Source organism: Vulpes lagopus, chromosome 1 (assembly GCF_018345385.1).
Source record: "Vulpes lagopus strain Blue_001 chromosome 1, ASM1834538v1, whole genome shotgun sequence".
In the NCBI taxonomy this organism is placed as follows: domain Eukaryota; kingdom Metazoa; phylum Chordata; class Mammalia; order Carnivora; family Canidae; genus Vulpes; species Vulpes lagopus.
The window spans coordinates 48,915,370-48,940,666 of record NC_054824.1 but is presented as its reverse complement, the minus strand read 5'-3'; the positions used below and the strand labels follow the sequence as shown (position 1 = coordinate 48,940,666).

General features: G+C 38.5%; 1 protein-coding gene across 19 annotated transcripts in view; it reads right to left on the bottom strand.

Annotated features, from left to right (window-relative positions):
• DST (dystonin) overlaps positions 1-25,297 on the bottom strand; it is a 481,436-nt gene that overhangs the window by 438,970 nt on the left and 17,169 nt on the right. The window contains exon 1 of one of the 19 annotated variants that reach the window (XM_041769133.1): positions 23,387-23,468. The exons of the other annotated variants lie outside the window; for them this stretch is intronic. Within the exon in view, the coding sequence (XP_041625067.1) occupies positions 23,387-23,446 (60 nt within the window). The 5' untranslated portion in view covers positions 23,447-23,468. Of the gene's footprint in view, positions 1-23,386; positions 23,469-25,297 lie in introns of those variants that run through there. 19 annotated transcript variants of the gene reach the window in all.

Below are 25,297 nucleotides of genomic sequence, written 5' to 3'. Positions count from 1 at the left end.
ACATCACTTCGACATACATCCAATTGGCCAGAATTTAACAGAACTGCGAGAGGCTGAAAAATGGAGGCTCTAGCTGTTTTGCCATATGCCCACTCATAAGTATAGAGTATCTGTATTACAAAAATAGGGGAAGATTGAATTTTGAGGAAAAATTCATACATAAGTCTTTACTATAAAAGTGAGTGTAACAATTTTTGTACAACAGAGTTCAATTATCTCCAAGATTTTACTTATTTACTCATTTTAGAGAGAGAGAGAGAGAGAAAGAGAGAACAGGGTAAGGGGCAGAGGGGGAGAGAGAATCTCAAGTGCATTCTGTACTGAGTACAGAGCCCAATGCGGGGCTCTGTGTCACAACCCTGAAATCAGGCCGGAGCCAAAATCGAGAGTCAGACACCTAACTGACTGAACCACCCAGGCGCCCCCCAGAGTTTGATTATCTTTAAAGGCACTTAAAGAGTCATCAAATTTAGAAATAAATTATGTTGTTTTATATAGAAAGACAAGAATTCTAAAATTGTTAACTTCCAACAATGACAAGAAGCCATCAGAAGCAGATATTTTCAAACAAATCAAACAAAGGTGATGTTTGATTAACGAATAGGAAAGTAACTGTTCTTTTTAACTGCAGTATAAAAGGGGTATTTTGAAAATGGGTATTTGAATATATTTCTGTTAACATATGATTGTTTCCCTTAAAAAAGTAAATTTATAATCTAGAAAAACTCTAATTTTATAGACTTTTAAATTTGAAAATAGAATTCTTTAGTCAATTTAAAAACCACCCAAATGGAATATAAAAAATAGTGAAAGGAATTAAAGGGGAAAGGAGAGAAAATGAGTGGGAAATAATCAGAGAGGGTGATAGAACACTAGAGACTCCTAACTTTGGGAAACGAACAAGGGGTAGTGGAAGGGGAGGTGGGCGGGGGGATGGGGTGACTGGGTGACGGGCACTGAGGCCCGGGGCACTTGACGGGATGAGCACTGGGTATTATACTATATGTTGGCAAATCAAACTCCAATATAAAAATATACAAAGAAAAAAAAAAGAAGAAAGAAAAACACAGGGACACCACCCTTTCTAAAGATAAGATTTCTTATGTTGTGGCATTCAGGTATTCTTTATTTTGTATCCTATTAAGTTTCTTCAGAATTTTCTTTACTAAATTAATGTTCATAGCTCAAAAACAAAAAAAAAGACAAATGAAGATTTCAGTGAGTTTTGGAATCATTTGTTAAAAGTATAAAAATCGGGGATCCCTGGGTGGCTCAGCGGTTAGCACCTGCCTTTGGCCCAGGGCGCGATCCTGGAGTCCCGGGATGGAGTCCTGTGTGGGGCTCCCGGCATGGAGCCTGCTTCTCCCTCCTCCTGTGTCTCTGCCTCTCTCTCTCTCTCTCTCTATGTCTATCATAAATAAATAAATCTTTAAAAAAAAAGTATAAAAATCAATTCCTTCAGATTAGTTCATAAGAAAACCATTGACATTAGGAAAAATTTATATATATATATATATATCCCTTTCTATATATATTTTTTCCCTTTCTATATATATATTATATAATATATAACATATACTATAACAATATACAATACCTAGTATATTGCATATATTTATATATACATATATAATATATTACATAATACATAACACAATTACATAACATTACATATAATATATATTACATATTATATATTACATGTAATATGCATATACACATAGATATCCCTTTACATATGTGTATATATAACATAATGTATATACACATATAAAGGGATATCTATGTGTATATGTATTTATTTAAGGAAATTATTATAATATTATAAATATCCCTTTAGAAATATACATATAAGCTCCTATTGGCATTAACAATTAAAATTTCTGTGTTTCCCATATGTTATATGCCAGCATGGATATCAGACAATAAATATACTCCAAGCTAATAAATACGAGTTGCCTTTACCAAAAGCTGTTAGAGACAGAGAGCATTTTGTTGTATATTAAGCATATGCTGCAATATGTAATGATTTCTCCACTCTAACCTGTCTTTAATTAGAGTTTTGGCTAAAATTTTTGACCCACAATTACTGACAAAAAAAGCATGCCAGTGAGAGTTCTAGACATTTATGCCAAAGAGAAACAAAGGAAGCAGGGTGCCCTGAGTCACAAAATGTAAGTTTTGCAATGGCTCAAGACAACCTTAAAGAAACCACTAAAGACACATGAGGACAAAGATTTGAAACTAACTGCAGCTTAATGGATATCGTTGGTGGAAGGACTGACTAACAGCTTGATGGATAGCTAGAAGAATGGCTAAGAGAAATACTTCACTCCACAAAACCTGAAGAGAACAAGAGAATGACTGCCAACTTACACTGGCAGGAAACACATCTCAGGAACACTAATTCAGTTAACACTCTCATTTCTAGGATCTGGAAAGGGTTATGCATGTATCATCAAGTTCTATCTAAGCTTATAACAGATAATTATCATTCAAAGTATTCCAAGAAACATAAAAAGATGAACATGTCTTAATTCATTTTAAGGTGCTAACACAGCCTAAAAATAAACCTTGATAAATTCAAGAGAAGCAAATATAGACAAATCTAACATATGAAAACAAATAAAAAGATCCCAAATAAAAGTCTACCAAAACTTTAGCTTTGAGTTAAAACACTAAATAAAATTTATTCCAATAATTAGAGGCTGACTCAACAACAGGAAACCCATGTCCCCTGGACTAAGTCCGAACTATGAGTCATAATGAAAAATTACCCAAAATAACTGAGGATCCCCATAGATTTGCTAAGGCATTTGATATAGTCAGTCAAAATTAACAACCAGGTTTCTCAGATGTCTACCAGCTAATTTATGTGCTCACTGGTGAAGGTCAAGCCCAGCCATTGGATGAAAAAAGCTGGAATGATCCTGAAAAATCTCTAGAATTGCATATAGGAACCCAATCCCCTGCCTTGTTATATGATCAGGCTCAGGCAATCATTAAGTAACTTGACCTAGGAATCCCTAGTGTTTTCTCAAAACCTGTTTATGGGAATAAGAATCAATGAGCCCTTGCATTATTATTATTATTATTATTATTATTATTATTATTACTACTACTACTACTGCTATTGTTGTTTTTTTTTTTACTACTATTGTTTTTAAGGAAATTGTTTTCAAGAAAAATTCTGGCCTTCCCGTGGATGTCAAATCCACTCAGGTAGCCTTAAATTCTATTCATATACATGCTGAACCAGGTCCTTCCCCTTCTAGTTAAAAGGACCAAGATGGAATAGTAAACCATGTTCACTCTAGTTTTAGTTAATTTAGCAAATCAGCTGACCCACACCCTAGATGATTCAACTAAAAAGAAGACGACTAAAATCCTTAACTTTCAGCTCTAACATCTAGGGGCCCCTAAATAAAACCAAACCCCTCCTCGTCTTTGTCATTACCGCAAAAAGCCAAGACACTAGAAAAAGGATTGCTACAAAACTCAACCACATCAGGTGTCTTCAGCCATCTACCCAGCCTTTCCAATGTTCTTCCAATGACAGGACCCTGAGCAACTACAGGGGCTTTTCCCAATCCTTCCTCTTACCCAGCTTCGAGAAACAACTCTCCAGATTGAGAATGACCTATTTTAATATTTTATTTTATTTAAGTTTATTTATTTAAGTAATCTCTACATCCAATGTGGGGCTTGAACTCAACAACCCCAAGATCAAGAGTCACACACTCCTCCAACTGAGCCAGCCAGGTACCCCCAGATTGGGAATGAATCTTATTGATGCCAGAGCTACACTCTAGGTGCTCAAACTCACTGTTATTAAATAGCCCCCGCCTCCAAGTACTAAAACGGTCCTTAGCTCCTCTGCCCTTGTTCATTTACTGGGTCAAAATTTCTTAGAAAAATATCATGCCACAATTTCTTCCTCCTGAAAAGGGTAAAAAATTCTAGAACTTGATAGCAACCAAAATAGCCAAGCAGTGAATCAAATGACCCTCTAATATATTTTGTTTGTTCCATCTCTGATAACACTAGATCTAATTTTAAAGATACTAACCATTTGCCCCTAATGGATCAGCCATAAGGCATCAAGCCCACAATAAACTATAAGGCTCAAGACTCATTGCCCCCTGCCCTAATACCCACTGTAACCCTGTTGTTCCAAATCCCCATACTTTGTTTGTCTCCATCCCCAGTGAGAGCAAATTTTTCACTGTGATTAATTTATGTAGCACCTCCTTTACCCATCCACATGGATAAGGCCAACCAGTATCTCTTTGCCTTTATTTGGGGAGGGGAGAGGGGAGTTCTTCCTATTTCTCCCCAATTTAAAGGCTGACATAGATGTTCACATCTGTTCACAGGAAGATAGCATCCACCTGTTAAAACTTTTAACCTTTTTTTTTAGATTTTTTAAAAAATTAATTTATTTATTCATGAGAGACACACAGAGAGAGGCAGAGACACAGGCAGAAGCAGAGGGAGAAGCAGGCTTCATGCAGGGAGCCTGATGTGGAACTCAATCCTAGGGCTCCAGGATCCCGCCCTGGGCTGAAGGCAGACGCTTAACCGCTGAGCCACCCAGGCGTCCCTACAACTTTTAACCTTAAAGAGACACAAAGTCTCCGAGGAAAAACTGCAGTTTGTTCAAACTCTGGTTTGATATTTGTGGCACATGATCTCGGAACAAGGGCTACATTTCAATCATGAACCTCCCAAAACCCAAAATGAAGAAAAACCAAACCTGATCCTATTATTTGGGAAAATCAGGATGACTTAGCCCTTAAAGCCCTAAAGGAAAGCATGATAAATCCCTCTGCCTTTGGACATCAAACTTTCTTCTTTTCCCTCCTGAAAACCCTGCCACCCTTTCTTCCCTCTTTTGCAGATAAGACTCCTCATGAATGCCTGACTCTATGATAAATTACTTCCTGATAATGCTGACTTTTCATCGCTTAACCGAAAGTTCTTATTTTAAAGATGAAATTGTAAGTATTATGCTAGGTATACTATTGCAATTCCTTTTTTTTTTTTTTTTTTTTTTTGCAATTCCTTTTGAAGTAGGTATGCCTTTGGAGTAGGCTCATGACTTTGGAATACTATAGAAACATTGAGGCTCCCTCACTTCCAGTGGGAACAAAATTCAAAATGGCCTTTATGTCCAGGAATTATTAGCTATTATCAAGGTCCCTGAGCATTCCAAACTTGATTCTCTGGAGGCTAAAGGAAACCTCACAGATATTTCCACAAAGAACACTGCTCTCAGAGCAATCAATGACCAAATCTCTGTCATGGTCCAAAGGGATGCTCTCCTAAATGATAATCTAGAAGAAGTGACTAGAGATGTCCAAAAAATCAGCCCAGAGAAGGAAACACAACATTGGATATCTAATAATAACTCTTGGTTTGATAAAAAAACAAAACTCTGGCTTTGACCAAATAATAATCCAGGCCCACCAGAGACTCTAAAATGTCCATTACTGACTACTGAACATGCACTGAATCATTGGTGTACTGATAAAATGATAGCCTTTATGAACTAATACCAGTGGGAAAATATTAAGGCCACAAAGAGGGCCTACTTTGTTTGCCCCATGTGCCCAAAATACAATCCAAGAAAACCTCTCTTCACTGCTCCTGCACACTTTAAATTGCCCAATAAACCATCTGAGGTTTGGCAAATGGATTTTATACAGCCTCCCCTATCTCACAGATATAAATATTTCTTGGCAATGGTTTGTGTATTTTGAAATATCATTCCTACCTGGGGAGTGCCCCTCAAACTTCATAACTAGGGAACTCACTTCACCAGTCAAGTGCTTTGATAGGCCTGTGCTATATGGCCAGTCTTACCTTCACCTGCAATCCTCGGGGTTAGTAGAACACACTATAGCATTATTAAGACTCAACTGGCAAAATCTGTATGCTAGCCAAAAGCACTGTCATTACTCCTTCTGAATCTCAGGTCTATCCTTTTTGGAACCCATGAACTCTCACTCTAAGATAACAACAGGATACCCAATGCACTTGAGTCATGCTTCTTCTGATCCATAGCTGGTTAAGGGGGATATACTTCAATATCGTAAAGGCCTATTTGTTTCTATGGAGAACAACCCTACTTCCCTAGAACAATTTCTCTAAAGCAAGTTCCCAAGAGACAAAGACCTTAAACATCACAGATGGCAGCCTGGAGATCTCATCTATCAGAAAAGATATCTCCACAAAGACTCTTTTCAACCACATTGGAAAGGAACCAACCCTTTGCCGCCAAACCCCAAGGAAGACTCTTGGATCCTTGTGTCACATCTAAAGGAAGCATCAAACCCTGACTGGACCTGCACACCAACTGGTGACCTAAAAATAAAGATTTCCAGGAATTGAAGCAGATGACAGCTGAAGGAGATGAGACCACTTTCCCAAGATGATTGGACCAAGCCTATATACTTTTTACTCACTATTCACTATTCTCTATTTCTCACTATTCTCATCTTTCTGTATTTTTTCCCTCTCTTTCTCAGCACAATCTATCACAAAAGGGGGAAACCTTTCTGACTGTTGGATCTGCTACCAGGAACTCTGATCTGCTCATGATGTCGGAGATCCCTTGGTCTTCAATCTATTCCCCTGCATCCAAGGCAAATGTAAACAAACTACCTCCTCTTTACAAGGCTTTCAGAAAAGACTTCTCTAAGCTGGGATGGTTCCCTGCAAAATGTCTGCTCCTCATCTTGTTCTGTATTATCATTTATAAGCTTTATACCTGTTGCCTGTCAAGCTTTTGTAGAAATGACATGTCCAACAGGGTGATGTTAGCTTAACATTTCAAGATCATCTCCAATGCTTAAGATACAAACCTTAGAGGGAAAATGCCTGAGATTTTCCCTTCTACCCTTCCTTGCTACTCATTTGGACCTCAATAGTTTCAACCTACACACTTTTGATTTAACCATCAGCTACTTCCATAGTACATTTCACCTTATGTACCCTAAAATGTTCCTTGATAACCTCTCATTCATGGTAAAAAAAATTTCTTTATTTTTAAAGATGTTATTTATGTATTCATGAGAGACACACAGAGAGGCAGATACATAGGCAGAGGGAGAAGCAGGCTCCCTGTGGGGAGCCTGATGTGGGACTTGATCCCAGGACCCCAGGATCACAACTGAGCGGAAGGCATATGCTCAACCACTGAGCTACCCAGGTGTCCCTAAAAAATTTCTTTAATAAAAATAAAGGTAAGCTAACATGAGAGTCTGAGTTCTTGCACGATGGAAAGAGACTTGATTCTGCTTACCCCTTTTGTGGTGAGAACACCTCCAACCAAAGAAGTGGAAACTGCATTTCCACAAGCATTGTAGAAAACATGCAAAGAAGCTACCAAGTTCTATTTGTAGTCATTTAAGTTTTAAAAAGATCCCAAAGTACAAATGCTTACTTTAAAAAAAAAGAAAAAAAGAAAAAAATAAAAAAGAAAAAAATAAAAAAAAAAAAAAAAAAAAAAAAAAGGGATCCCTGGGTGGCGCAGCGGTTTGGCGCCTGCCTTTGGCCCAGGGCGCGATCCTGGAGACCCGGGATCGAATCCCATATCAGGCTCCCGGTGCATGGAGCCTGCTTCTCCCTCCGCCTGTGTCTCTGCCTCTCTCTCTCTCTCTGTGACTATCATAAATAAATAAAAAATTTAAAAAAAAAAAAAAAAGAACTGTTTATTTAATTTTATGAGGTAGGAGAAAGTATGGATTACGACATTTCATTTCAGGCCAAACTTTGACTGAATTAACCAACATATTTGTCTCTGATTTTTTTTTTCCATAGGAATTAATAAGGAGCGTTGATTTGGGCACCTTAATGCATGGCTAATTTAAAAAGCTGTCTTAGCATAGTAATCCTGGGTCAACAGGTCACAAAAAATATATAGCCAAAATAGCATTTAATAGGAAAAGTGTTACTTTCTCATCTAGACCCTGAAGAGATTGGCAAAGCCAACAGTCAAAGTTCACCCTTACCTTTCTCAGAGATGGCAGAAAAGGAGAAAGCACTGACCTTCACAGGATGTTTATTGGTGGGGGGTGGGAAAGAATGGGGTGCAAAGTAAAACAAGAGGAGTAAATTCCTTGGTTCAGGATGTACAGAGACCAAGAAAAAAAAAAAAGAAGAAGAGTTAATGAATAAAAGAGATAGAAAGGCCTGGGCCAAGAGGTCTGGCCTCATCCTTGACAGAGCCCTGGTTCTCCCCCACACCACTGCCCAGACTTTTGGGGCCTTCATCTAAATCCTACACTGCTAGAACTTTTACTGGGATCCAGTGTGCGTTTATTTCAAGGAAAGGCGGAGCAATGGCTTCCACATTGTGTACCTTTTGGAAAGAGGCACATCTTCCTGGGAAGGACACTCCAGCTGGAGAAACCATCAGATCTATTCGCTTTAGGTTCTATCCTCCACCCACATTCCCCATTCTCTAAAGGGAGACAGAAACAAACTCTGATGGATAGGAATAAAGACACTTGTACTGATTTACAGATAAGAATCAGCCTTTTTATACCATAATTAATAAAACCAAATAGTCTGGGCAGCCCGGGTGCCTTGGCGGTTTAGCACCACCTTCAGCCCAGGGCATGGTCCTGGAGACCTGGGATCGAGTCCCACGTTGGGCTCCCTGCATGGAGCCTGCTTCTCCCTCTGCCTGTGTCTCTGCCTCTCTCTCTCTCTCTCTCTCTGTGTATTCTCATGAATAAATAAATAAAATCTTAAAAAAAAATAGTCTTACCAAAAGAAATAACATTTCTGAAGTAAGATTATAAAATCAGCAATTTTATACTGTCGTGGTCAAACAATTTTTCTCTATTTTGGGGTAATGCCAAACTCTTTAAAATGATTAATTTTAACTATTAATGCAATTCAAAAATAAGCATATACATGTAAATTTTCTCTAAAACTGTCCCACTATCCTTACACAATTCAACAAAACTAAACGTAATTTAATACACTGAGAAGAAAGAGAAAAACTAAAACCTACTCTCTACCTAGAGAGTACAGAATAAAGAGTACATAAATACATAAATGTATTAAGGTATACTTCAGGCAGGTAGCATCAGTGGAGCAGTAAGATAAGGATAACAATGTTTATATGTTCCTGAATAATTTTTGTGGCTAAAGTGGGTCCAAAGAATTCTAAATCCTCCCATTGTCATCCAAACACAGATTGCCAATTAAAATTTTTCTAGCAGCTCAAGATGGGAAAACATTCAAGCTAAACATAATTCCATGCTCTATATTTATACTTTCCAGGTGGAGGCACCATGGAAAGAGCTTTAATTTCCCTCAAACCTCTCAACTTAATCCTCTGCTTTCAGGTCATTTCATCTCCCCACGGGCCTATTTTTAGCATCTCTTATTATTCCCATTCATTCTCTTATCTCTACTATCATCATTTCCTGAAGCAGGACAAAATTTCCTGATGCAAGAAAAACAAACACAAGCTCCCAGATACAAAAGGCGGATTATTACAAAGCTACCAGAGAATTTTAGATTTTCATAGCCTTGAAAGCTGTCTTTTCTGATTTATTCTGATATACATCTTCCGAGCAAGCAGATTTAGAAAGGTGTGTTGCCAGAAAAGCATCTGCACTGGAAACATAAATCAAATATAAATTAAATTCACTCTGAATGAAAACATGATGTTTACTTTCACACTGTGTAAGTGGATTATTCAGAACCCACCTTTAGCATCTGGTACCTAGTACTGAAGTCCCTTTAGAGTCCACTTAGTCACTTGTCATTCATCTTTCTTATTTTCCACTCTTACTTAGGCTTTATTTATTCAATAATTCAACCAATATTTTTTGAGGCCTCTTATGTGTGCAGCACTGTACTCAGGACTGAAAAACAAAAATGAAGACACAATGCACCCTCAGGAACAACCAGTCCAGAGGAGAACACAGACTTAAAAGCAAGCGATGCAATGAAGGGAACATGAAGTATGTTCAGGAGACATCATGGAGGACGCACTTTGTTCATGGGCGGTGGGGGGGTCCACTGTGTAAGAAAAGCCAGGATCAAAGCTTAAAAAATGAGTGAGGGCTCAAGAGCAAGAAAAGGTCAAGAGCAAGAAAAGGTCCACTGGTCAGAGAGGAGGATGCACAGAAGCACTGAAAGTAATTCATGAGCCAGGAGGCTAAAGATGAGATTAGAAATTTGACCCATGCATTCTTCTAGTTTTCCTTTGCTTTCTCCAAGGTAGCTGGTCACCCTAATGTTTTAGGGAGGGTTTTAAAAGAAGGCTGGAGACCTCCTAAGGGTCCTGAGTGAAAAGCTTATTAAACCTGTTTGAGTTGGTGGAAGGACCCACTCTCCTCGGCCTAGAACAGTTATGCCTCACCTCAGACGTAAGTGTACTTGCATAACATAAAACAGAAAACACAGGGGACACAGAACATTAAGTACCAGGACCCAAGATCCTGTCATGACCATATTCATGATACCACTATTAAAATGCAAATATGTGATATGTGTAGGGTCACATATGAAAAACTGTAGCAGTTCAAAGTAGGTAATCTCAGCAGGGACTGGCATCAGAATAGGATGGAAAAGAGGAGCAGGTAAGAGGCAGAATTACTTATTAAAGACCTAAGTACAATAATTAATGGGATTAAAGGGCACCAGAGACACACCACCTATTTCAGTTCAGTTTGGACCAGCTTTTCTCAACTAGCCCAGCTAATACAGCATCAAACATTTTTTTGAGTCATTCTGGATTCATTTAATAAAATAATCTCCCACTAACATGACACCAAACTAGCACCAGACCCAGAAAATCTCCTAAAGGGATGCCACCAGACTTTAAGAAACAAAAACCAAAAAAAAAAGAAAAAAGAAACAAAAACCAGATAAAACAACAACAGAAATCTGGAAAGGGTAATGTAAAATGCTCTTTGAACTGTTCCAGAGTTTAGAAAAAATGTGGGAAACCCAAACATTTTATGAAGCAAATACAGCATTGAAATAGAACCCTGACAGATTACCCCAAAAAACAAAACTTCACACCAATCTCACATATAAAGATTAATGCAAAAATCATAATGAAAATATCTGCAAGTAGAATCAGCAGCCCATTAAAAGAACTCATGATGGGGGATCCCTGGGTGGCTCAGCGGTTTAGCACCTGCCTTTGGCCCGGGCCATGGTCCTGGGGTCCCAGGATCAAGTTCTGCGTCGGGCTCCTGGCATGGAGCCTGCTTCTCCCTCCTCCTGTGCCTCTGCCTCTCTCTCTCTCTCTCTCTCTCTCTCTCTCTCTCTCTCTATGTCTATCATAAATAAATAAAAAATAAATCTTAAAAAAAAAAAAAGAACTCATGATGAAGGGGGATTTATTACAGAAATCCAAATAGAGTCCAAAGTTAGAAAAATCCATTATTATCGTTCATAGGTCTAAAAAGAAAACCCACACAATCATCCCCACTGGCACAGAAAAAAGCATTGGGGAAAAAATTTCAGGGAACAATCTGGATCAAAACATTCAATAAAATAAGAATAGATGAGTCATCGACTGAGTCTTTTCAGGAAAGCAAAAAGCTAATCAGCTCATGAGAAAAGCTCAACAGAAGGGATTTAATAAAGGGAACTGGTGAAACAGGTGTCGGAGGGCTGGCACAGCAAAAAGAGGACACCAAGGTAATCTAGAGATAATAACTGCAGCTACCACCTGTGGGGTGGGGGTTGGGGTAGGGACAGGAAGCTGTTAGTTTACAAGAACATGGGAGCTCAAAGGAGAGGACCCACAAGGCACACTACTCAGGTGCTGTTAGTTCCTCAGAAGCTCTGGGAAGGAAAGTGACTCTGAGTTGGGGCTCATCCCTCTGGGGAGGAACCACTGTCTGGCTTTTGCTGGTACCTATAAGCAGAAGTGATGAGGCTGGCTAAGGCTATCTAGAGAAAATGCTGGAGGCTGAGGTGAGATACTTTACTAGGGTACCTGTGACAGGAACAGTCAGAGACAGAAGTGCTTCTCCCTCCTCCCACTTTCCAGGCCCCCTCTAGTGCCCTCTATTGACAGCAACAGGAAGCAGCTGTCAAAGACATCTGAGAAATGAAGTCTAAAGAGTGCTGGCCCCAACTCCAGAGGCTATCATACATATATATATATATATATAAGGGCAAGGTGATGCTGAGAGAACAGAAAACAAACAAATAAATAACCAGCACAGATGGAGAGCCCTGAAACATAATAAAATGTATCTATTTCAGGACATCCAGGTGGCTCAGTGGTTGAACATATGCCTTCAGCTCAGGGCGTGATCCCAGGATCCCAGGATCCAGGCCCGCGTCAAGCTCCTTGAAGTGAGCCTGTTTCTCTCTCGACCTATGTCTCTGTGTGTCTCTCATGAATAAATAAATAAAATCTTTTTTAAAATGTATTTATTTCAACCTAAGACCCAGCTTCTGCTTACCAGGGAAATACCAAAGACATTTTTCAGTAGTCACCAGAAAAGGATACCTGCTCTTCTTACTATTATTTTATATTCTGCTGGATATCCCAGCCAATACGAACACACAATGAAATAATAAATGCACAGTAGGAACAGAAGATGTACAATAATCTCTATTTGCAGATGATAGGTTCATGGTTTTGTTTGTTCTAAGATTTTATTTTTGAGTAATCTCTACACCCAACACATGGCTCCAACTTACAGATCCAAGATCAAGAGTCATTTGCTCTACCAACTGAGCCAGCTAGATGCCCCCAGATGATATGTCTGTATATTTGGAACACCCAAGAGATTCTACTGAAAAGTACTACAAACATTAAAATAAATAAGCTAGCACATTACAAGGTTAAGATAATGAAACCAATAGTTTTTTCTTTTTTTTAAGATTTTATTTATTCATGAGAGAGACAGAGAGACAGGCAGAGACAGAGGCAGAGGGAGAAGCAGGCTCCATGCAGGGAGCCCCATATGGGACTCGATCCTGAGACTCCAGGATCACGCCCTGAGCCAAAGGCAGTCACTCAATTGCTAAGCCACCCAGGCATCCCGAAAACAATAGTTTTCATATGTAGAAACTACAAACAGAAGATACAATGAGAAAAACACCCACTCCTAATCACAACCAAAAAAATAAAATACTAGAAATAACATCTGTTAACAAGAGATGTGGAAGAAATACATGAAAAGAGTTTAGGGGGCACCTGGCTTGGTCATGCAGTTAAGCATCTGCCTTCAGCTCCAATGTGATCCCAGGTCGTGGGATTAAGCCCCACATTGGACTCCCTGCTGAGCAGGGAGTCTGCTTCTCCGTCTCCAGCTTCCCCTGCTTGTGCTCTCTCCCTCCCTCCCTCTCTCTCTCTCTAAATAAAATCTTAAAAAAAAAAAAAGTTTAGAATAGAAAAGCATACCAATTATTAGATAGGAAAACTCAAAATCATAGAACTAAATCAAGATTCAGTTCTCCTTTAATAAAATTCACATTTAACATGGTCACAGTAAAATACCAATTTTTAAATTAGAATTAAAATGATTAATATGATTCTAATATTCACATAAGAGAGGGAAAAAATAATAATAGCCATGCAAAAGAGCATCCCAATAAGAGAGGACATATTTTGAAGCCTTAGTAATTAAAATAGACCATCACAGAGGCCCACATGATACTATTTATCAAGATTGAAATACATAAACCTCTGACCCCATAATTCACCTTCTGGGAGTTCATCTTACAGATAACATTTGCACACAGGTGAAATGACTATGGTTTAACATTTAAGCATTGTTTGTAATAAAAAATTAGAAAATTCTCAAATGTCATCAACAGCAGGATAGTTAACTAAATTATGGTTTGTATCCAATGGGACACTAGGCACTTATAAAATAGAGTATCCTCTATAGAAAGTTCTCCAAGATATATTAAGTGAATAAAACAAGATGCAGAACAGTGTATATATTATGTTATTATGCATATCAAGAAAAAGAAATAAAAAATATATTTTTATTTCCTTGTAAAAAGAAAAATAATAATGAAAGGATTCATAAGAACTAAGAACAGTGATTATGTTATCTAGGATTTCCTGAAATACAAGGTATAAGAATGTCATAAAGAATTCTCACTGATATATGTATATATACCTGTATATGTTTTAATTTCTGAATCATGTGAATGTTTTACTTATGCAAAAACTAAACTAAAATTAAAATAAATAGCCCAACTGCCTAACTAAATCTTTAATTTCTACAGAGATACCAACATACAAAAAGTCTTTCCTGTTACCTTGTTCTACTCCCCCAAACCCATTACTAAAATCTCATGTGTAGAGCCAAAAGAAAACAAACAAACAATAACAAACCCAATTTACCCTTTGATTCTATGCACAAGTATAGTGACTCTCAGGAAAACGCAGGAACAGCCAAAGAAGAGAAAAAAGGAAACATCAACACTAACTTCAATGAATGATCAATTTCTTCTGGGATCATACAATCACTGTAAGATAAAGGGACGAGAGTTCCACAAAGGTAAGGGTAGGTCTTATTCAACTTGATTTTATTCCATTTAAGCCTCAAACAGAAGGGTCTCTCTCAGTCAGTTGGGTTCACTCTTCTAGTAAGACCAAGCCCTTCAGAATCACTGGCCAGAGTAAGCTGCCCTCCAGGCTCTGGTGATTTCTGCATGGATGAAGGAAATAAGTAAGGAAAGTGGTGATGGTTTGCAGAACCTCTGACTTCATCTTATAAATCTCAATATCTAGCCCAGGGGCCTTTGCCCTATCCTGGTTTTGCAGGGCCTTAACTTTGGGATCCACTAAAGTGAATTGCAGCAAACATATTAGATTCCAGCTGCTAGAAGGATTTAAAGCAAGAGTTAACAACAATGAAGGGGCAGCCTGAAGGAAACCCAGGCATGTCTTCCTGGACTTCTACAGATGGCCCCTCATCTGTACCAAACGTTTTCATGAAAGCGAAATTTCTTATTTCAAAAGAAATAACATGTGCAGAAGCCATATGAGAGACAGGTTTTGGGCCTAGGAACCAAAATATAAGATAAAAAAGTCCTTAGTTATAAAAAAAATAAATTTTAAAAATCCATAATTATAGCTCCCTTTTTGTATACAGCCTCAAAGGACAGAGTTCCAGGTTTGCATACATGTTTCTTGCTTTTGCTTTTTTTTCCATATGTAATAAAAGACTATGGATGAGCTTAAAATCAGTGAGCATCCATTTGAGGCTAAGAATTGACTCTTGCTTCATGTGATGATTTTTTATATCTTTGCCTGAAGTTCATTAGCTGTATGAGACCTAATTTCCTTATCATCATCATTAGTAGTCATTGTTCCAATGTTCCTTCCTTTATGCAAAAAGATACAAAAAAAAGCAATAAAATATCCAAATAATTGCACAAATGCTGCCAAACAAAGACAGTAATGTTGCTGAAACTGGTTACAAGCAGGCAGCTCTCAAAATATTCCTTTGTCCTGATTGAATGACATAATCCAAAATCCTGGCATGAAAACCTGTTTAGAGATGGCATTAATATACTGTATGAAAGGGAAGGTGATACACTCAGTCAGAAATCTGAACAGGCAAAGTAAGCCCTTCTATTGTGGAATTTAAATTTCAGACACTCCCTGCTGCCTCCTTGTCAGTCTTTTAAAACCTGGAATGAATTAAGGTGAAGTGATTATCCTCTAATGATATCTAGCTGCATTCTTCAGTAATGGAAGACATCCTGATGGGAGATAGTATAGAAGTTTGGAAGAAAGGCAAAAGGGATTTCAGAAGCTGAGGGGAATTTAAGGGTAAGGCAAGCCCTGGTAACACCCTGAAGAAAGTGTTCTGGAAAGCCAAGAAACAGGCATGAGTGCAGTGGGCACCTTGAGGAGATGAATGAGAAAGAAGGAGAAAACAGCAGAACCAAATTTCAGCTATTCTGTGTTTTCTCAAATATGCCCTACTGACCCACTTAAGCCCATTCATCCACTCATCAAATATTTACCAAACATCAAATATTCAGCAAATATTAAGTACCTATTCTATGTCACATGCCACACAAGGCTATGGAGAAAAGATAGAAACTACAATTGAACCTTGAACCACATGGGTTTGAAATGCATAAGTCCACTTACACAAAAAAAAATTTTTAAGATTTTTATTTATTTGAGAGAGAGAGAGAGAACATGAGCAGAGGGAAGGGTAGAGGGAGAGGGAGAAGTAGACTCTCCACTGAACAGGGAGCCAGACTTAGGCTGATTCCAGGACCCCAGGATCATGACCCCAGCTGAAGGTAGACAACTGACTGAGGCACCCAGGTGCCTCACAAAGATTTTTTTTTAAAGTTCTTATTTAAATTATAATTAGTGAACATACAGCGTTATGCTACTTTCAGGTGTACAAAACAGTGATTCAACACTTCCATACAACACCCAGTGCTCATCACAAGTGCACTCTTCAAACTCCATCACCTATTTCACCCATGCCCCACCCACTTTCCCTCTGGTAACCAACAGTTTGTTCTCTAGACTTAAGTCTGGTGGGTTGTCGGGGGTTTTTTGGAAGGGAGATTTGGTTGTTTGTTTTTAGGGAGGGTGAGGGGCAGAGGAAGAGAGATAATCTTAACACAGGGCTCAATCTCATGACCTCAATCTCAGGATCAAGACCTGATCCCAAAACAAGAGTTGGACACTTAACCCAATGAGCCACCCAGGTGCCTCAACAGTCTGTTTCTTGATCTGCCTCCCTAACCTTTGCTTGTTTTGTTTTGTTTCTTAAATTTCACATATGAGTGAAATCATATGGTATTTGACTTTCTCTGACTGACCTACTTTGCTTAGCATAAACTCTCTAGCTCCATCTATGTTGTTGTAAATGGCAAGATTTCATTCTTTTTTTTTAATTTTTTTTAATTTTTTTTTATTTATTTATGATAGTCACACAGAGAGAGAGAGAGAGAGAGGCAGAGACATAGGCAGAGGGAGAAGCAGGCTCCATGCACCGGGAGCCCGACCTGGGATTCGATCCCGAGTCTCCAGGATTGCGCCCTGGGCCAAAGGCAGGCACTAAACCGCTGCATCACCCAGGGATCCCGATTTCATTCTTTTTTATAGCCAAGTAATATTCCATTCCATTGATGGACACGTGGGCTCTTTCGATAATTTGGCTATTGTAAATAATGCTGCTATAAACATCAGGGTGCATGTATCCCTTCAATTTAGGATTTTTGTATTCTTTGGTAAATATCTAAGAGTGCAACTGCTGCATCGTGGGGTAGTCCTATTTTTAACTTTTTGAGGAATCTCCATACTGTTTTCCACAGTGTACCTATCTGCATTCCCACCAACTTTGTAAGAGGGTCCCTCCGCCTTTCTCCACATCCCCACCAACCCCTGTTGTTTCCTGTGTTGTTGATTTTAGCCATTCTGACAGGTCACACAGATTTTTTTAAAATAAATACAGTTCATTAAATATATTTTCTCTTCCTTGAATTTTTTTCCTTTTATTTTCTTTAACTAGGCAAGAAAACTTTATCAACCTTGTTTCAACTTTATTCCCAGATTTCTTCAGTTTAATTAGCTGCAAAGAATAAATTGTGTATAAGCAAAAACTGAAAAGAGCTACAGTGTCCCAGGGCCTTGGGCGTAAAGATGTTAGAGACCTAGATTTCATCAACTCCATGAACAAAAATTTTTTTTTAAAGATTTTATTTATTTATTCATGAGAGACACAGAGACACAGAGAGAGAGGCAGAGGGAAGAGAAGCACACTCCATGCAAAGAGCACGATGTGGGACTCGATCCTGGGACTCCAGGATCACGCTCTGAGTAGAAGGCAGACGCTAGACCACTGAGCCACCCAGGTGTCCCTTAAAAGCAGTCATAATATAAAATAACAGATCCCAGTAACTTCAAGTTTTGTCTTCTCCAGAAGTTGACTTAATTCAGTTTACTTCATCCTTGAAAGCTTCATCAAAATTCTCCACAAGATCTGGAGCTTCATCATCCTCTTCTCTGGCAGCAAGTGTTGCTTTTCTCTCCGCAGACTGTCTGGACAGAAGTTCAGCCAGTCTCCTTAAACTAGTCAGACTGTCTGCACCAACTTGGTTTAAGATACTGGGTAACATTTATGCCGGCTGCTTTGTCTCAGCCTGGCCTATCATGGTGAAAATGTTCACTACCGGGGATGCCTAAACCTTAGGTTTGTTAAAATGGATCACGGTTTCTTGGTTTGTGAATATATTCACTTCTTCGATATCGGAGATATTGTTTACCCCTAACTCCTTTAAGGAGAACTCACATTTTTTAGCATCTGCTGTAGCTGTTCTATGAACCAGGTTTTTTCAGGGAGCAGTTCCTTTCCCAACAATGCGCACTTGTGCTTGCGGTCTGGTGAGTTTCTCCTGGTTCATTATAGTTTCTTTCATCTTGTTGGAGTAGAAATGGGACCAAGCAGGGGGATTAGGCTTGACATTCAGGGGGTCTTAAGCAGACCGGCTGAAATGAAGTACACACATGCGTGGACACAAGATTGTAGCTAGGACAGAGACCAGAAATTCTTCCTTGAATTTTCTTAATAACATTTTCTTTACTGTAGCTAATGTTAAGGTAAGGATATATCATATAACACATATAACATACAAAATATTGTTAATCCATTATTTATGTCATCAGTAAGGTTTCCAGTCAACAGTAAGCTATTAGTAGTTAAGTTTGGGGGGAAGTCAAAAATAATACATGGATTTTCAACTTCGGGGTAGGGAGTCAGGGTCCCTAACCCCTGCATTGTTCAAGGGTCAATGGTACATAGTACCTGCCTTGGGAAGACAGATGTATAAATCCCTATATCTGGTGCCCTCATCCAATCCCAGAGAGGAGAATGTTTGAGAGGATTAAGGAAGGACTGTGAGATAAAGGAAGGAAAGAGGAAATGTTTAATCTTCATTTTTAAGTATTCATAGGAGTTTCACACACACACACACACACACACACACACACACACAAAGCATCGAGGAATTCTAACACTGGCAATAGAAGGAAAACACAGAGGGGGACAGTGAACATCGAACAACTAGGCCTTGTTTGAGCTTAGGTAATTCATGCATTAGAGATAGGGTGGAACTGAGATTGAGAAAGGATAGAGTAATTCTGTAAGCACTGGGAAGCCCTTATACAAAAGGAGTGGAAGATGGGATCTGATTCTAGATAGCTACCCCTGCCAACGTTACAATAAAGGGTAAAATGCAAGCCAGAGCCGAGGAGACTGGATAACAGACTATATTAAGAGCCAGTTCCTATACTGTCTCTGGCTTATGAGCTTTGTATTTATCACCATTACATTTTATTTCATTAGAGGCAGCTCTTCTTTTCTGCTATTGCCCGTATCAAGTGACTACATAATTTATCCCCCAAACAGGTACATTTTTAAGAGTGAATGGGAGCACTAATCAGAAAGGATGTTAAAACAGTAGGCATAAACTCAAACTCTCCCTGGTAAAGAGGGTGATAAGATCTCTCCATCACTGGGGATTATTAGCATAACACATTTTGATCCTAGAAAAATGACAACTCTTGACTTCCCGTTTAGTTTTTGTTTTTTAAATTACTTTTTGGTATGCTCTGAGTTTACAAATTCTAGCATGTTGGCTGTAAATCTGGTTCATCTCAGCGGGGGGCCAGTTTACTAATTTGTTCATCAACTGCCCACCAGTGCTTTTCACTGTGTTATGTATATAGTTTCCATTATCAAAATGGAAAGATCATCCTTTTTGTGACTGCCCCAGATTCGTTAGCCTCTGCAACTGGGATGCCTCCTGGCTGGTCCTTCCAAATTCAGTTAATGTGGACTCAGGAAACATAAATTATTTTGAAATTAATCTTAAAAAGCATAATCAGGAAACCATATTTCCTTACAGAGAAAATATTATATTCCAAAGCCAAATATTGATATCCACTGAAAGACTTTCCTACTGTTTCTTTGAACAATATAGATAACAAAGAGTTATCTAAATATATCTAAAAAGAATTGGTTTTTTTTTAGTTTTCTGGATTACTCCCATACACTCTCCCTATCAGCTGGCAGTATCTCTCCGTTTTTCTAAGCTACACACACCAGTTCAGCTTTAATTACAAGGCCCGTTGCCATAGTTTCTCAGAGAACAGCTCAAGGCATGCTTGAGTCCATTATTTTCTTGAGGGTTCCAGAGAAATTATAATGTAGCAGTAGCCAGCCAAAATTCCCTAATTTTACCTCCCATGCAGTACAGCGTTTGATTCAGACATATAGCTAGATATTCTAAATATTTTAAGGGAATCTAAACAACTAGGAATGTTATTTAAAAGTCAGCCTTTGGTCTTTTCTGTTCTGCCACATGAGTAATGTGACCAGCAGGCTGCAGCTTCATCAAAGATCAGACCAAGAGGGAATTCGGCCCCTCAGTCTGCATCTCATCACATCTGTGGAAAACACCAGCAAATTTTTCTAATAATAGTGGAGAAAGTGCACTGTCTTGACAAGTTATAGTAATCATGTCGTTTCCTATTTTTTAATAACTAAGAAACATAAATTCTAATATGCTTGAAAAAGGCACTCTCAGATAATAGACTAAATGTTGAAAATTCACTTCTTTAAGAATTTCAAAAATTAAAAAGTGGAGCTCAGAGATCTTTCCTTCTTAAAGTTAAAACTTGATTCCATCTGATTCCCACCTGCTTTCCGATGGGAGTTCTATCTCTAAGTCCTAGAGAGCAAGCTCAAAGGTTACTCTGAGCTTTCAAGGTTAAAGCATGTGAATTAACATTGATCCCTATGAACCTTTGAAAAGGCAAAAGCCACTTCAGCTTGTTCTGATTCAGCCCCACTTTTCTGCTGCTACCTGGCTATAAGCATGGACTGTTTGGGTAAAGGGACCACGGTTGAAATTTCAGCTCTGGGAACAATCTCTGTGTGACCTTGGGCAAGTGATGATTAAATGAGATAGGACATTCGTAAAGACGGGAAAGCTCTCAAAAAATGGCAGCTATTATCATTTCCTCATAACTAGGTCATCTCTGGGTCAGGATATGGGGCAGGATGAGATCTCACTATTTACAGAAAAGCCTAAAATCACCCTGCTTCTTTTGACTATCAACTTAAGAGCTCATATAAACTACCTAACTACTGATATTTTTTCAAATTAATTATTACACAAATCATTTTACTTCCTCATTCTCTATCACTAACCTTCCTTTTATTCTCTTTTTTTCTATACAAGACAAACAGACTCTAAAAAGTATTTGAGAGATAATAGGGCCATATATCTAACCAGGAGAATAGAGAAATCAAAGATTCCCTATGCATGTTAGATTTATAGATATTTACTAACAAAAAAAATGGATGGTGAATGAATGAAGTCTCCATTCTATCATAGCTAAGTGTCCCTTTATCTTTCAATCATATACTATTTTCACTGATTCTCAGAACATCTTGCAAAAAAAGATAGAAGAGGTATTGCTATTTCTGGTTTATCAAAGGAGAAAGTAAGCCCCATCAATATTAAATGACTTGCCCAAGTTAAGCTAAAGAACAGGACTTGACCTCAGGTCTTTTAACAACTAAGTAAGTATTATTTCCACTATGTCACTTGACTTCTTATGCAGCCCTATCACTGCAGCAAGGTAAAGGCAAGCTGAGAAAGATCGTCCCAAAAAAGTTTTTGTAGCCCAACATATTCCCTAAAGATGTACTTTTTCACTGTTAAACAAATTTAGAGCACATCAGCCTCTACACTGCAGAAAAAGATCTCAGCTAGAATCTCCAGTTGTAGACTATGGATTGGGTAACAATTTGAGGAATTACTATTTCTCCAAGTATTACCAGTAATATACAAAAAGTTATCTACAGTGTCTCACACCTGAACCATAGTGAGGAACTAAAGCTCAACTCACCCTGTCGAAGGCATTACCCAGGACAAATTTCCATTGGTAGAAAGTTTCCAAAATGATGTGAATCCTAACTAGACAAGGATATCTGGTCATCATACTGCAAGATTTCTTATCTGGGGTCTATCTCTGCCCTAGGAACCTACATATGAGCATTAAAAGGGCCTCCACAGGGGATCCCTGGGTGGTGCAGCGGTTTAGCACCTGCCTTTGGCCGGGGGCGTGATCCTGGAGACCCGGGATCGAATCCCACATTGGGCTCCCAGTGCATGGAGCCTGCTTCTCCCTCCGTCTATGTCTCTGCCTCTTTCTCTCTCTCTCTGTGACTATCATAAATAAATAAATAAAATTTAAAAAAAAGGGATCCCTGGGTGGCGCAGTGGTTTGGCGCCTGCCTTTGGCCCAGGGTGCGATATCCTGGAGACCCAGGATCGAATCCCACGTCAGGCTCCCGGTGCATGGAGCCTGCTTCTCCCTCTGCCTATGTCTCTGCCTCTCTCTCTCTCTCCCTGTGTGACTATCATAAATAAACAAAAATTAAAAAAAAAATTTTTTTTAAAAAGGGGGGCCTCCACATGCACTTGAAAATATATGCAAATGTATGTATACATGTACCCCTAATACTTCTAGAGATATAGACCATAGATTTCATCAGATTTTCAAAATGTCCCCCAAAGGTTGAGATCCCACAGGAGGACTTCAAAACAGTTGAAACAGACCTGTTATAAATTTTTTTAAACTAAGTTTCTATTTGTATTACAAATCTCTGTTATACTGCATCACTTTTAAAAAGCTAGACAATTTTATCAAATCTTCCCAAATATATTTGAGATTCCTTTGGGATGCCCCATGGCAACTTTTAAAAGAAGAGACAGTCACACTCTACATCAGTCTGAAATGCTTGGAAATGCCTGCTTCCTCCTCCATGCAGCTCACTGCAGAGTGGGTAGTGGCAGGAATTTACTTATTTAATGTCTGTTAATGATTCTCCAGAGTTGTTCAGTTAGTTATTTAAAGCTTGTTAATAGTCTACTGCCTAATTCTTGGAGTTAGGAAGAAAAGAGTTCTTTTCTCTTTGTAAATAACATCAATAACAGGATAAAATATATACTGTTTTTTCCAAAATCAGCAGGTAGTCTTTAATCCTAATCTATTTAGTTTTCAGAAATTAGAAGGAAATCCAGAATATCCATCAATCTGGAAAATGATGAGATTGATCAGAAAAGAAAAGGAAAGATAAGAAGCTTTCCAAATGAAAACATATTAAAGTTAGGTTACTATAAGCATAAGTATTATGATGGTATAAATGGAATCTTCAATGTTACATGAGCTATATGTAGCAATACACATCTCCACCAGTATCATCTTAGATGGCATAATGCTACAAGATTTTCAAAAAAATAAATTAAAAAAAGAGACAAAAGCAATGAGCTTAAGGTGGAGGGAGGATAGACTACTTGAAAACAGATCATGGTGGGCTACCTGTGTGGCTGAGCTGATTGACCATCCGACTCTTGGTTTAGGGTCACATAACGATCTCATGGGTTGTGGGATGGAGCCCCCAGCTGGACTCTGCACTCAGCAGGGAATCTGCTTGAAGATTCTTTCCCTCTACCCCTCCCCCTACCGCTCTCTCTCTCTCTCTCTCTCTCTCGCTCTCTCTCTCTCTCTCTCTCTCCCCCAAATAAAATCTTAAAGAAAAATCATGGTTCTGGGTACAGTAAAGTAGAATAAGCATATGTCTCCCACTGAACACAACTATACAACTGAACAGAATCCACTGAGCAACTAGCTATCTGAAGACTTTGAGAATCCACTAGTAGCAGGGGGCTTGAAGTAAAAAGTCCAGAATTTGAAGTACCACCAAGTAATTCGTGAGTTTCCCCTTTTTGGTCTCTAGTATTCCCTAGACTGAATGCAATGCAGCATCACAGCCTGAAACCCAGAGCTGGGTACTGAGGCTCAGAAAGAGAGAACTCCAAGAGAAGGCTCCTTATTCAGACTCGAGGAGTGAGAAAAGGAGTGCAGAAATCCTCCACTTTTTCTTCTGAGTGCTCCTGAGCCCCAGCCCTCAAGCAATCCCACAGGCAGTAACATCAGAAGTCCCAAGAGTATAGGAACCAAACCTCTTAGGAAGGAAAGCTTTCTCTCTGATCCCAAGAGAGTGGGGTCAACTGTCACCACTATAATATATTCTCTCTGTCTTCCTGCCACTTAGCCCTGGATGCAAGCATAGTCACATAAGTGTGCAACAGAACAAGATCATGAAAGACCCAACCTTCTGCCTAAACATAAGCAAAAAGAAATCTGAAAGTACTATACTATTAAGCCAACAAATTAAACAATTTAGATGAAATGAACAAATTCCTAGAAAGACACAAATGATCGAAATGACTCAGGAAGAAATAGAAAATCCAAATAGGCATATAAAAAGTAAAGAAATTGAATGCTTAAATTTTAAATTGGTAACTTAAGATAGTCCCACAAAGAAAACATCAGGTTTATATTAAATGGCTCCACTAAAAAAAAATAAATAATAAATAAATAAATAAATAAATGGCTCCACTGATGAACTCTATTAATATTTAAAAGTATACCAAGAATGCATACACACATAAAATAAAGAAAAACTCTAAATGATCATAGATTACATGTAAGAACCAGAACTATAAAAAAAAAAAAAAAAACAGAACTATAAAATTTCTAGGAAAAAAATCAGAAAATTGTCATGGCCCTGAGTGAGGCAGAGGTCTTAGATATGATAACCATAAAAGAAAACAAATGATAAATTACACTTAATGAAAAAGTTTAAAAAGACACTAAGACAAACCACAGACCATAAGTAAACATTCACAAATCCTATGTCTGTTAAAGGACTTGTATCCAGAATACATAAAGAACTCTCACAAGAAGACACAAAATCCAGTTTTAAAATAGGCAAAGATCAGTCCTGGTAGGAGTCCATCCCTCATGGCTATTCTCTAGAATAGCAGTCATTTATCTGTGTCCACCTTCTCTCCCACCTATGTGTACCACCACCCCATGGAAGATTCAGTGAACATGGACATAAGCCCCGGAACTATCTTTTCAGATGTGAACCCAAAGCCAATAAAGATTGTCATTTTCAGGTGAATAATGATGAAAATGAACACCAGTTATCTTTAAGAAGAGTCCGTTTAAAAAAAAAAAAAAGAAGAGTCAGTTTAGGGACTGGTGCAAAAGATGAATTGTACAACCAATATCTGATAAGGACTTAAAATCCAAAATATATGAAGAACTCAGAACAACTCAAGAGGAAAAAAAGAAAAAACAATTAAAAAATAGGCAGATCTGGAGCACCTGGCTGGCTCAGCTGGTGGATCAGGCAGCTCTTGGTTTCAGGGTTGTGAGCTC